The sequence below is a fragment of the Corvus cornix genome, chromosome 5, assembly GCF_000738735.6.
Source record: "Corvus cornix cornix isolate S_Up_H32 chromosome 5, ASM73873v5, whole genome shotgun sequence".
Taxonomy (NCBI): Eukaryota; Metazoa; Chordata; class Aves; order Passeriformes; family Corvidae; genus Corvus; species Corvus cornix.
Window position 1 is genome coordinate 23,646,211 of NC_046335.1, and position 14,080 is coordinate 23,660,290.

At 38.7% G+C, this 14,080-nt stretch overlaps 1 protein-coding gene across 4 annotated transcripts in view; it reads right to left on the minus strand.

The window, feature by feature from the left end:
- The window catches only part of LIN52 (lin-52 DREAM MuvB core complex component), a 41,714-nt gene that overhangs the window by 21,303 nt on the left and 6,331 nt on the right, over positions 1–14,080 (minus strand). Inside the window, exon 6 of one of the 4 annotated variants that reach the window (XM_039552125.1) lies at positions 1,344–2,381. The exons of 2 other annotated variants lie outside the window; for them this stretch is intronic. In XM_039552125.1, coding sequence (XP_039408059.1) covers positions 2,332–2,381 — 50 coding nt within the window. In that variant the 3' untranslated portion in view covers positions 1,344–2,331. Of the gene's footprint in view, positions 1–1,343; positions 2,382–4,485; positions 5,185–14,080 lie in introns of those variants that run through there. One more of the 4 variants, XM_039552128.1, reaches the window with a different exon arrangement.

Consider the following 14,080-nt stretch of genomic DNA (forward strand, 5'->3'; position numbering starts at 1 on the left):
TAAGTCTTCTCTGCTTCAGAGAGACCAAGCAGGCTGGTTTCAAAACAAGAGCAAGTGATATAACCAAACAAAAGCAGATCTGAAAGGTGAGCAAACCCCACAAGCCACAGAGTCATTATTGCTGTGTCGAAAGCACACTTGTTAAAAATGTATATTTTAATTTTCTGTATTGCTAAAGGTCCCAATTTGCCCAGGGATCTAGCTAAGCTGCCATTTTCTACCACGACACAGTCTAATCTTTATTTAATGGATTTAGCATCTATCTTCACTAGAGTGGTCTCTAAGGGGAAGGGGAGGGGAGTATGAAGGGGCATGAAGAGATGATCAGGGCCCCCCTCTCCTTCATCCATCCGGCGCTCATGTTTGTGTTCAAAATTCAATTACCTCCTTATTGATACTTCACAGAGATATTTAAGCTGCAAACATGAAGCCCTGATTTCCCAGGGGGCCATGCCCCTCTCTATTTCACTGCTCTGCTTCCCCCAGGGTGAATTCCTGAGGCGTCCATATTAATAGGTAATCAGTCACAATTCATTTATTAAACAGCTAGCAAGGTTTATCAGCCTGCCCTGATTAGCCAGAAGAAGCCACTGAATTCCTAATTTATTTATGGAAATCTAAGTGTCTTTTTGAATTCCATTCATGAAAGACAGGGGTGCCATGGGTCTGGCACACTGAATTCTAACAGGGAAGCACCAGGCAACCTGGACACTGAGGACTTTGCAACTTCAGCCTAGTAAACACACTGTGGTGACCCCAGCATGACCAAGAGATTTAGACCAGAACCTCAGACATGGACTCACAAGCTAGCTCTTCAGAGAGTGGGCATTGCCATCCACTAGAGAATTACTGTCCTATTACTATCAGTGTGTGGAATGGCTGGAAAAAGTTCACTAAACAGCCATCAATGCAACAAAACTAGGTCAAAATAATAAAGAAAAAAAGAAGCATTTTTAAAAGTTTGAATAAAACATTCAGAACAGTGCTGAAAACAACTGCCAGGTAACATTAATATACACATCTACACATAAAGTTCAGCTTTTTGAAAACTGCAGACAGTTACAACCTTTACATTATTTCTGCTATAATAATTTCAACTAAACTGATTTTAAAATGGAATGCCACTACTGTACATTCAAACTCAGATACAGAAGGTCAGTGATGCTGCTGATTACCAAAAAGTGAAAATGGCTAAAAACAATAAAAAAGATCACTTCTCTATTGTTTTAAAAAGAGATGTGGAGTACTAAGTAAAAAGCAGACCCTGAAGTGAAAAGACTTACAGGTGCACTGGATACACCTTAAGGCAGTTAGAATACAGCTTCATATAACATAAAGCTTATAAACACAGGCCTCTAAAGGTTCAAGGTTACCACTGGTGAAAAACTCTTTTTATCCCTGTCAGCTGTGTAGTGATCTCCAAAACTCATGTGTACCTGAATTTTACCCACCTTAGTTACTTAATCAGAAAACAACTAGGAATGGAAGACTATAGAAAATGTTTATTTCCTTTTTCTTCTCAATACAAATTTGTACCAAGTACATTTCAATGTGTCCCCCTCTGCCTTTGGTGACTTTCCTGAACAGCTCTACAGGGAAGTAAATATAGGTAAACACAGTAAATATAGGGATTGTATTTTCAAATGCTCCGAATGAGGAGGATGTCCCTCACACAGATGCAGTAGCCAAAAGGATATTTTTGCCTAATTTTTTTCTAATATCTTTAGATCTCAAAACTGACAGGATTTAACAATATACAGTGTTATATGAAATATAGACGGAGGTATGTTCAAACATACTGAGAGCATTTCTGTTAACACTAATTCTGAGATACTGTTACGAGACATTTTGTTTAGTGACTTCAGTATTCTGATCTGATTATTAACTACAAAAGTATTCAAAAGTAACAAGCATAAATAAAGAGCATGCAGATGCCACTCCACAATACTGTATCTCACAAAAATTATTTCAGTTCAATCACAACTACTTGGAAATATATTTCAAAAAACATTCCAAAATCTTATGTAGTTTAAAACTGGCTACACCTGTATCCTGTGATTTTACAAGTACAAGCTCCATAGTTACATTAATTTGTTTAAGGTTCCATTATACAAAAAATGCAGTAGTGCATTAAAACTGATATAAAATCCCCACTTCAACTGAACTAATACAACCCATAACCCTAAATACAAAATATATTATTTCCTCTCAAATTACAGTGGTTAGACATGAAAAGATGTAGTACGTGCAATAAATACATCCAAAATGCTAGGAGGACTGAGCATTTGAATTCTTCCAGAACCAGAACTTGTATGTTGCAGGTGTTTGAAGTCAAGGATAGCATGGGGAAACGAATCCTGGAAGAAGCGTTTTTTTGCTGCCTGAAAAAGTAATCAATAGCTTAACTGTAATTAGTTTGTGTTTTCCGCAGATAAGGGTGATTCAGCGTATTTTTCCTACTATGAAATGTAGTTCCTAGAAGAAGGAAAAAGACCCAGAATTTACAAGAAAGATTTCTCAATACCTTTCCTCCACTGCATAAGGAGGATTTTCACGATGACACAACAGACAGACACTACAGGATTTTACAACAGACCCAAACATCTAATCAAGTTGTGGCTCTCAACAGCCAGTTTCTGCAGCCCTCATAGCTTGGGGAACTGCAAATGCTACCAATGAAAATAAAACAACCTCTTCCTTTCCTGAGTCTATCCATACTTCACCTTCTCCCCCTTCAGCAGTAAATTCACAAAGGTAATTTCAAACGAGGGCTTTCCAGAATACACAAGATAGAACTCACCACAGAGCACGTAAAATAGCACACTCATGATGCATGTTTTCACTGGGAAGCTCAATGAGCATCAAACTCCATGTTATTTTCACTCCCTCAATATGTAAGGTCCTTATCATACAGAACACTGCAGCACTGTCCATAATAGACATCTAACCCATGATGTCCAAAAGTGCTTGCAGTTATTTCTAGTCTAAACAGATGTTATTTCTAGTCTTGTAGTTTTCACAGATGTTACTTCTGGTTATTTCTAGTTTTCATTGCTTTTGAAACACAACTGAGTGAAAGCAATGTAGCACTGGCACATATATGGAAAAAAACCCTACAAAACTGTAAGATAATAGAATTTACTATTACACAGTATTACAATCTTTAACTGCTTGACTGATTTTCAAACTAACCTGTTTAAAGTCCATTTTAATGCAACCAAGTCTGATATAGATACCCAGTCAAACCCAGCACACCACTGCGCACCCACCAAGCAGAACTGGAATTCATATCCCTGTATAACACCCAAAGGGTTTTAAAATAAAAAGCAGAAGTATTATATAGGTGCTCCTTCCTTTCTAATGCCACTTAATAGAACTTGATGACAAACATCTACCTATTACTCCGTTGAAAATTACTCTTCATACTTTCATCCTGTCCCATCTTGTCCTGCATCTTACACATTTATTTCCAATTCTCCTGAAACAATGCCCATTTACTTTTAAGGCTACTACAGTAACAAACTGCATGATTACAATAAAGCCTGGGATGATGATCTTCTCTCTTTCTTGCACAGTCAGTGCCAGCAACATCATACTTTTACCGATTTAACAAGGAACGTCACAAACTGCACACACAAAAATTACTTCCTACACTACTTAAGTGCTGTAACTTAAGTGACAGGCATTTACAGGCAGAGTATAACACAGTTCAGAATAAAAATGAGACCCTTTAATTGACACTGGAGAAAATTAGATTCTAACTGCATATGCTATATTTTGCTGATGACAATGAGGCTAGCATTTGAAAAAAAGTGTTATGAGTTCCTTAACGACCAACAGGTTATTAAGACCTTTGTCACATAAGTTATTAGAAATGTGACATTTCCAACAGCAGAGAGCCCTCTAGAGCTACCAAGGGATAACAGTTCAGCAGCCCTCCAGGAGAAGGGCACCAGTGCTGCTTAATGCAACACCCGGGCTCTTCATATTCCCCCCCAGCTACTGACGAAACAAGATTTCACCTGGTTCAGTAGAACAGATCAAACTCCACAGTGAGAAAACAGAAGTCACATTTTAATTTGAAGAATATGGGAGCTAATATTTATTGAATTGCCAGTAAACTTGGAAAGCTTTAAAATGTAATAATACATTTGGGGGGAGTTGTGCAAAGACTTAGAGATACTTATTTGTAATACATATGTTTGTAAAACATCACCAAATACCTGAAAAGCAAAATTTTACGTAACAGTGCATAGTAACACCAAAATAATTGTCACTTTTTGAAGTTTAAACAATATGTGGATATATGCCTCACAGCACAAAAAGCTCTCCATATGAAAATGCCCTATCAATGTAAAATAATTTCTACACAGAAAATATATTCTACTGAACTTATTATAATAAAGTTTACAAGCTTTCACTAAAACAGTGCTCAAAACAACACATAAATGGAATCTACTTAATCAGTTATTAGAGGTCTTTCAATTACCTCCACTCTTGTGCTTGTGCTGTAGCAACCAATCAGTAAAATTAAATTACAAACTGAAAATCTCTACTTACACAGCATGGAGTTTCCTATTCCCACCTCCTCAATTACAGTACAAGTCATAAGATAAATTACAAGAAAATAACTAAACTATATCCTTCAGCTTTACTGTCAACACTTATAACTTTGAAAAGCAGTAAGCACAACTTTATTATTATCTCCTCATTGCGACCAAAAATAGCAAGAATAAACTCACCCATTTTCTCAGAACCAAAACCCATCGAAACATATAATTTTGGGACTGGCAACTAAATTACAGCACACGAACCACAGGTTTGGGTCCACATTTTAAGAGTCTAAGTTAACCACTTAAAGTTATGAGCTGAACTTTCTGCATGTTAATTCATCAGACTTCATTATGATATGGGTTTGCAGTGTGCTTAGGGAACAACAATCTCTTGGACACTTTAAAGAATCCACACACAGCCTTCAAACATGCTTTCATGGGCAAGTATAAAGTAATGTTTTATTACCAAAATAAATTTCTAAGAGCCAACACTTCGCTGGAGGGGGGAGGTGAAGAACAAACTTGCAATGAATATGATGAGAAGAGGTAGTATGTCTACTCTGCTGGCAACAGCACCAAGCATCCTTTTTTGATCTCCAGCTAGAACTCAAAAAGCCACAGCAAAACCTTCCTGTAGAGACAGAGACAATTTAAAATATCTCAGCACCCCAACAAATTCATGTTAGGATCCTGGAAGTCCAGAGTACAGTACCCCATTGGGGCTATTTTTATCTCAGGCCCACTGCTATATTCAACAATGCACTTCTACGTGAGAATATATTCAGAACAAAAATCACTCTGTTTTACATAAATTGGTTACTCCTCTGCCCTAAACTCCCAAAATCTCATGCCCATAAACTCCAGTCATATTGGGACACATGGATATGGTATGTTTTTACAAGATTTTTATTCTATCTTATATTCAGTTTTCAATGCCTAACAAAATGCAAATAGCTGTCATTGCTTCTACATTATTAACAGCAGCAATCCTTTGATATTCTTAAATAGAGTTATTGTCTCCTTTTAGAATCAAGTACAATCTTTGTGCATCAAGAAGACAAGGCTTAGACATAACAGAAAAGGTACATTCAGGTGTAATCTGTTGTATGTGCCTGTGCAGACACCGAGCAGGTCCACACCAAGACTAAGGGGAACAAGAACACCCAGCCATCCTCACTGGAAACATGCCAGGACAGTAACTACATGTGTACACCAAGGGTCATAGCAGAGTCCTTGGCTCCTTTTCTCTATCTCCTTAAAATGTATATTTCTGCAGGATACGTACAGGAACTAGTTAATGAAAGTCAAGCAATTAAAAAGCATTTCTGAGGTATTCATGGGACTGTACCAGCCACAAGTGCCTGACAGCTCTGCGTGTGTCAAAGTCCCTGGAGAGCCATCACACTTCAATTACTATCACCAACATTAGTCATTATCAGGCTGGCTTCAGTCCCTGGGGAAGGCAGCTTGTGATGACAATATCCAGCCTCTCCTTGTAAAACGATTCATTAGGCAAAGCAGAACAGCTGGGGCAGCCACGTGGATGTCTGCAGAGTGGCCCCCCCCACCGGGACCTCCAGCCCCTCTTTTCCTTTTGGACAGGGCAGCCACCGCCCCCATGACAGCTGTAAAAGCCTCTGGGGACACTTCAGGTTTAATCAGTGCTCCTTATACTCAGGGGAAGCATTTGATTGCAAACTTAAACTAATGGCACTCAGAAGGTTACAACAATCATCAGATAAGAGGCTTTAGGGCATTTTTATCTTGTTCTAATGCTCACAAGTTAATGAGGCAATAAGAGATGGATACTATCAGACTCAGTCTAGCAACATTATACAGACAGGATGTTCAAAGTTGCATTTACTGCAGATGCAAGAGGTACGGTGGCAAGTTCATTATTGATCTTACAGAAGACTTCATGCTCAGAACAACTGAAAGCATTCAATAAAGTGACAAAATGCTTGGCAAATTTTCACATAGCTTTGTATGCATTATCACTGGATCCAAAATGGAGAAAACTGAAAAGCAACATAGCAAATGAACCAGGTAAATAATCTCTGGCGTTAGAATGGATACAGACTAATAATTTCTAACCTTTATGCTGCTTGCAAATAGAAATCCTTTCATATATATAATGTCTGCAAATGGCTGAGAATAGCCTCACTTTTCTTAGTTACCCTGCTTGAGCCCCAGTCTGAAGACCACTTGATGCTAGGATCTGTTTTATCATTATATTCTCATGTTACTTCTGATGACTGACACAGTATTCTAATGATACCTTCCTGTGGCATATAATAGCAGCAAGCAGGGGGAAACAACAAACAGCACCACACAGTAAAGGATACTTAAATAAATGCTTCATATGCTTTTTTTCAAAATACATGATTTTTCCAGTGCCTTGCAAAACAAAGCTAACATGAACTCCACCTTACAGGTGGGGCAATAGGAAGGGCCATGTAAGAAGGCAAATAAACCAACCAAGCAGAAGAGGGGTAGTGCCAGAAACTGAACCAAGTCTTCAAAGTCACACTCTAGTGAGATTTTTCACTAGGATCAGCAGCTGCTCTGCAAATAGGTCCAGCAACCCCCACTGTAGAAGAAAATTCTCTCTTCACTCCTGCCAGTAGCCAAAACTTACAGGAAAACATTTCAGACAGAGATGGTACAGGGATAATCTTTCCAATATCTATAAATACAGAGTAAATGTTCTAGTAACACAGAAGAATGGAAAGTTTTAATTGAATAAAGGCACAGACTGCAAAAGATTTTTAAACAATAAATACAGACCAGTTGTAAAGTTCGAGAGTCCCTGCTAGAATGACTCCTGAGATTTGTTTAGCACTTCTGTGTTTTTAAAAGATAATGAAAAAATGCACATAACCTTATGCTTGATCAAACTTTTCCCCATCCTCAATTCCTCCACTGACAGTAGTCTACAAGTTATCCTGTCAGAATGAGAGTAGCAAAAAATAGGCCTCTGACAGTATAATGTAAGAACATTTTGTTTGTAGTCATGTTTCTTTCTGTGCCAAGCATACGGCAGGTAGAAATGCTTTAATGTGACAGCCCATTCCTTTACTTTTGTGGCTAAAAGCTCTTCAGTCAAGCCCCATTGACCCTCTTACTTGTCTAGACAGATGAACACGGTTTCACTGTTCATTTCAGCCAAGACCCGCAAGAACCTCTGTGTATGCTGAGGACCATTCTCCTCCTCTGCCTAAAGAATTGTACTGAACGGACTGTATCTCCCTATGCTCAAAAATGGACTCTGCAGCCCACACTGCACAGACTTGTAATCACCTCTATCAATGGAAGTATCTGAAAGTCCATTCATCATCCCCCCAAACTCAAAAAGCTATCACTGTGATACAGGAATTCTTAGGTTTCTTGCTCCTAATCAGCTGCTCCCATAGAGGCAGATCAGAGAGTTGCACCTGCCTAAAGCTCATAAGCTGAACTGTTTGGCGCTGTGGGAAATGCAGACTTTGAATGCATTTCTACTGCTAGAAAGGATCTTAGATCACAGAAACATGGAGTCACTGGATGATCAGGGTTACAAGGGCTCAGGAGGTCTCCTGGTCAAAGTAGGGTCAATCATGAGGTCAGATCATGCTGTTTAAGGCTTTATTGAATCAGGTCTGGAAAACCTTCAAGAACAGAGAATGCAGAACCAGTGACTGCACAATGTGTTCCACTGCTTGACTGACCACTGCTAATATTCCAGATGTCTTCACAAAGCACAAACTGGTGCTTTGAGTAGCATACCAAAAATCCTGCAGAAGTTAACGGTGATGGATCAGATGAATGATTTCACAGTCTTCAGAGCTGTTTGGTCAGTTAGTTTTCAGATTAATCAGATGTCTTTCTGTTTTTCCCCACTAACACTGAAAAAGCTCCCTTTTCTTAACAACAGGAAGTATCTAGATCAACCTTCACTCTATCAACATAAATTCAGAAAGTCTTTTCTAGAAAGGATCAAAGCATTGCAGAATTTCTTCCTACTATTGAACAAACTATAGGAGACTAAGGGGACTTTCAGAAGAGACATTCTTGGAAATGAATACCAGCATATAAGAAATGTTGGCGGGGGAGGGGAGGGGGGCATTGTTTTGCTGTTTTTATTTTGTTGTTCTTGTTGTTTGTTGGTATTTGTTGTCCTGGGTTTCTTTTTGGTGTGGGGTGTTGTTTTTGTCTTGTTTCAATAAAGCAAGTAATACATCCTAGCTGAAGTACCTTTCAGAGGTAACCTTTGTTTTAACAAAATCAGATTTGCAAACTAGGTATGGGCATGTAGAAGAGGTGAGGAGGAGGATGAGAGAAAAGGAAAAAAGACATTTCAGTAAAGATCAGGTAAAAAGCATCTCATCAACACAGCTTTTATTTAGAAGTTTGCTTTTGCATTGAGCATCACTCACTTCAACAGCAGTTATCTGCCAGCTTTTGACCACTTAGCATGTGACCCTTATATATCTAGCTTTGGCAACTCAGTTATCAGAGCTAGATGGGACACTGTCTACCACTGGAAAAACTCCCCATTTTACTTCCAGCTTCAGGCTCCGGAATTAACCATGCAATGGCAGGTGTCATTTTAGCATTTCTAACACTTCTACACCTAACCACCTTTTAAAGCTATCTACACACAGAGTTTATATTGTTGATGATAATCTATCTCCCTTTGGTAAGAGGTGTCCATCAGAATTAGAAAAATACAATCAACTGCATTTGGGAGTCTCAATGCATACCTGACATAATGGAAATTTGGGGTTTTACAGTCAGTTTGGATATTTGAAAATAATTCTGGGGTAAAATAATTGCCTTACTGTGAAAAAAATTATTAAGTCACAGCCAAAAAATCCAACCCAAACTGTAGAACCTAACAAAAGAAGATTCCACATAGACACGTATCTACAACAGGCATCAAACAGAAAATAGAAGCACAGAAAGAGAAATTGTAGAAGTTTGAACTTCTAACACACTGAGGAGAGTTTTAGGGACTTTTTTTCCTTTTCTCAAACTTCAAGAGTATACACCTCCTTCTGCAGCAATCAGAATCATCAGTGCGTGGAGACTATGATGATGCATTAGTACTCACCATCAATGTCCACAATAGCATCTTTTCCTAGGAGTAAGGGAGGGGCAAGAAGGCATAGAAGCAGAAATTTCTTGAAACTTAAAGAAATATTCATTCTACTTTACCAGCAGACAGAGAACACCCTAAGGATCCATGCAGTATTTTTTTCCATATATGACAGTTACCTAGACACAGCATTTGTTTTATGGTAAGAATGCACAATTTATGCATATGGGTAGAATCACATCTGATATCATCAGTATACTGTCTCTCCCTGATTTTATATTTAAGAACAACCTGAACCTGTCTCCTTTTTTTCTTCTTTTCTGCAGACAGAGGGCAACTCAACTACACACCCATTTATTTAAAAAAACAATAGCAGCCATGGTCCAAACTCAATTTCCATCCTCACCATTGCAACCTAATCTCCTGGCACGTTAATGCAAATCAAAGTGAACACTTCTCTGACACTGGTAGCAAAGCGTGTTCCTCTCCCAAGAGAGACCTGTAAAACAGGACAGTCACTGACAGCAGTACAATTACTGACACAGATACAGACTTTATGGACATGTTTATCTCTGCTGTAAATCCACACTCTCTCTCCACTCCGATTCATGAGTCATAAAGAAATTGCAGATAATGAAAAAGTTGGAGAAATTTACAGCGTGTCGGAAACCTCAGACAGCCAGAAGAAATTAAAGAGCTGACTGAGGATAAATCACACAGGTACAATTAAAACTTCCTATGCCTCCTTCACTTCCAAACTGGGGCACAAGCCAATGGAGATGATGAAAAGTTGAGGTCATGACTCCTCTGACTGTAATCATTTCTTAACTACCTACATGTCAGAATTAGCCAATTCACAGATCATGTACGAATGGCAATTTCAAGCTGGCATTCTGATGTCTTGCTCTTCCAACAGGAGGTGCCCCAGAAAAATCCTGCCTGTAAATAAGCCAGCCAGTGAACAGTATAAGGAAAGGTGATTTCCTTATCCCCCTGCAGATGCAGAGTATCTCTTACCACAGCATTGTGCATTAAAATGAAGTGGTAGATCTACAGTGTGGGAGGAGAGTGTAAAAAGAATCAGGAGAAAGGCCAAGGTTTCACATGGAAATCATAGCATCTTGGATATTGTGGTGACAGGGCAATATAAACATCTTAACAGACAATTTAAGTGTTCTTTTCACCTCTCTGAAACAATCAAATAAGGACCAAGAACCACTATGAATGTAAACTGAAAACAGCCTCCATATTTTTCCTACTGTGAAAAACTAAACCAACCATTTCAGCTGATTGTGAGCTCCTGAAATTCTCTGTGATCATCTCCTAACCCAAAAATGAACCATCCAAAATGTGATACATTCTCTGGGAGAAGTCTACTAACTCTGCTAAGTAACTCCTCAAGCTAACTGTGTTATAGAAACCCAGTGTCCAAAGAGCATAATTTTGTTGTCCAGCTATAAAACTCTGCCTTTGAGCTTTGAAGCACATGAAGTATACTATTTCACATAAAGTCCTTGCCAAACACAGTACTAAATAACAAAATAAGTGAGAAATATGCTTTCAAGCAAAACTGAAACACGATGAAGATTCACTCAGCAAGGCAGGGAATGTAGAAAACTAACCAAGAAAAAAAAATAGTTGCTACAAAGAAAATTCTAAGCAGAGCAGAAATAACTGAAGCGCACACACCTCAAACTGCTTCCTCTTATGCAGTACAGTTCACCTTGCAAGCAAACAGTGTATTTTGTTTAAGAACATAACAAGCACTAGACCTGGCAGACATTGCTCTCTTCCAAGTCCAACATATTCAGAACAATGTAGGCAATCCAAAACATATCTTCTTCCATCGTGTTTCAGATTAATACAGGCACACAAGTGCTAGAAGCACAAGACTTCTGGAGCTGCCAGCTTTTAACAAAGAAAAAGTGAGCATCCTCCTCACTCTTTTGTCAACAATCAAGATGGTAAGAACACTGCTGTATCTTTCTAATAACTGGCACTGAGACTGCTGTGGGATATAGATCCAAATCACATGCTACTCTTTCACTTTATTTCCTTCTTGTCTCTCCAAAAGGCAGTTCTCCAGCTTCACCACACTTTAGATAGTCTTATTTCTCCAAGGGAACAGGGAAAGAGTTCATGTTAAAGAAAGAGTCTGCTCTTCTACACAGTTCCAAAACCTCATTTTGACTAGTAAGAAACTATAACAGTCCAATTCACTTTTCCACGCAACTCTCCAGACTACAGAGAGTGGACATACAGCTTTTACTAAAATGGACCAACAAGAGATTTCAGAAGATGTCATGAGACATATTAAAGTACCCTTTACTTACACATCTGTTCATATGTTGGTTTCCTACAAATGTAAAAACCTGAAACATTTTGTTGCAAACAACTGTACATCCACACCAGAAAGAGCACCAGGCAACTGTAATGCAGAAGTGAGGCCATGTTCACAAATGTAAAGTAAGGCTTCTGAGCTTAAAAAGCCTTTGTGTTGCCAGGACTAAAGAAAAAGTGGTTATGATCAGAGGATATTTTTATCTGATCAATTACATCATTGATAGAAGCCTGTTGGGGTATAAAGGCCAGGTGTTTTGCATGGAGCCTAAAAAGGCTGCTGCATGTTCATGCTACATGGAAACACTCCTAGGAAAGACAATCCATTCCACAAAAGGAAAAAGAAGTTTCAGTAAAATGATACATTATCTTCCTTCCTTTCCTCATTTTAATTCTAATTCAGCAACTTTGTATACACAAAGTTCAAGTGTAGCAACTGTCATGCCCTGTCTTGTAGTTTAATAGATAAAGTCAGTCCACCAAGGATGGAGCCCAATTTAAGCATATCCTACCAATGATCAGCATCTAAATGAGGTAAAAAAAATAAACACCACCCAAAACTCAATCACAAGAGTAGCGTGCAAGGATCACTGGCAGAACTAAGGGTGTATGTTCAAAATATGCTACAGTTAAATCCTGATGAACTGCTCTGCCCCTCCAAACTTCCAAAAAAAGCTGAACTTGCAAGCAAGAGATCACAACAGACAGCATTTATCTGAAATGAGAAATGAAAAACTGAAGACTACCAATCTAAGGAAAAGTAGTGATCTGTACATAGCTTGGAGTTCAGAAGGACTCCTTTATGATTTTCCAGAAATCTCAGAGGCTGCTGAGGACTACAATTCACAACCAAGGACAGTTTAACTTGGGAGCAAGGTAGTTGCTCCTCATTCATGTGCCCATCCATCTCTTCCTGTCTCTGGAAGAGTCTGTCCATTACAGGGACCCCTCAGTGACTTCTGGTAGTGGTTGCTTAACTACCAGGCAGTTTAGCCTATTACTAAAATAAATAAACAAAAATATCCATTGTCAAATGAAAGGTCTTTCCAACCCACCACCCTGACTCACATGCCAATGGCAAACACTTACAGAAGAGTGTAATAGCTATACCTGCATAGTAATCTCTCTCTCTGCTTTCTGCATCCCCAAGGTATCCAAGCCACTGGGGACTTCTCAGCAGTCAGACACCCTTGAAGGATTTATCTTCCAATAATTTATCTCATTATTGGGATAGTGAGACATTCCATGCCCACAAGCTCCAGTGGTGGTGTGTTCTGACTTTAATGCACAACACAAACATCTATTCATGTCTCTTTCATTCTCTCTGGCTCCTGCACTATAAGAAACAGTGAAGAGTCATTCCCCATTCACACTTCCTCTGCATTAATGTTTTACAGATCTTTTTCACATACTACATCAGCTGTTTCTCTCCAGACCAAAAAACCCTAGCCATTTACTTATTCTTCACAGGAAAGAAAACCATCACTCACTGACTAAACCTGGGCTGGCTTTTCCTCTATCAGTCTGGTGCTACAAGATGACCAACCTTTTGCTGTTCACCTGCAATCTCCCAGGTCATCCAGGTCTAATCTGTGGGCCCTTGATTAAACAGCTCTTCCACTGCACCCTTGGTACTTAATTTGCTTGAACATATATGGAAAATAAATCAGCGTTACCAAGAAAATAGGAGCAAAGTTGCTAGAACCTAGTGAAAGCCAGAATGCACAAAACCATGGGAAACTAAAAATAAGGAGACTTGGTTGAGCATGTTTAGGAACTGTCTCATTGCTCCTGAAAGAGTATGAGGATTTGACATTGGATAATACAGTCATTCCTAATTTTACAGCAAGAAATCACAAACTAGCTTTAACTCCAAATAAAAATTTAATCGAACACAAGAGATTAGACTAGCAAAAATTACTGACAGGGAAATTATAAATTATATTAATATCTGTTTGGTCAGTTATCTCACATTTTCTAATATTTAAAGCACACACAACACCAAGGCACCATTACCTTCACAAAGATATTGGGGCTTCAAAATAACAGACTTTGCAGGAAGTCTTGCACTGACAGTATCACTGAAGCTGTACTGTGATACCATAGTAGC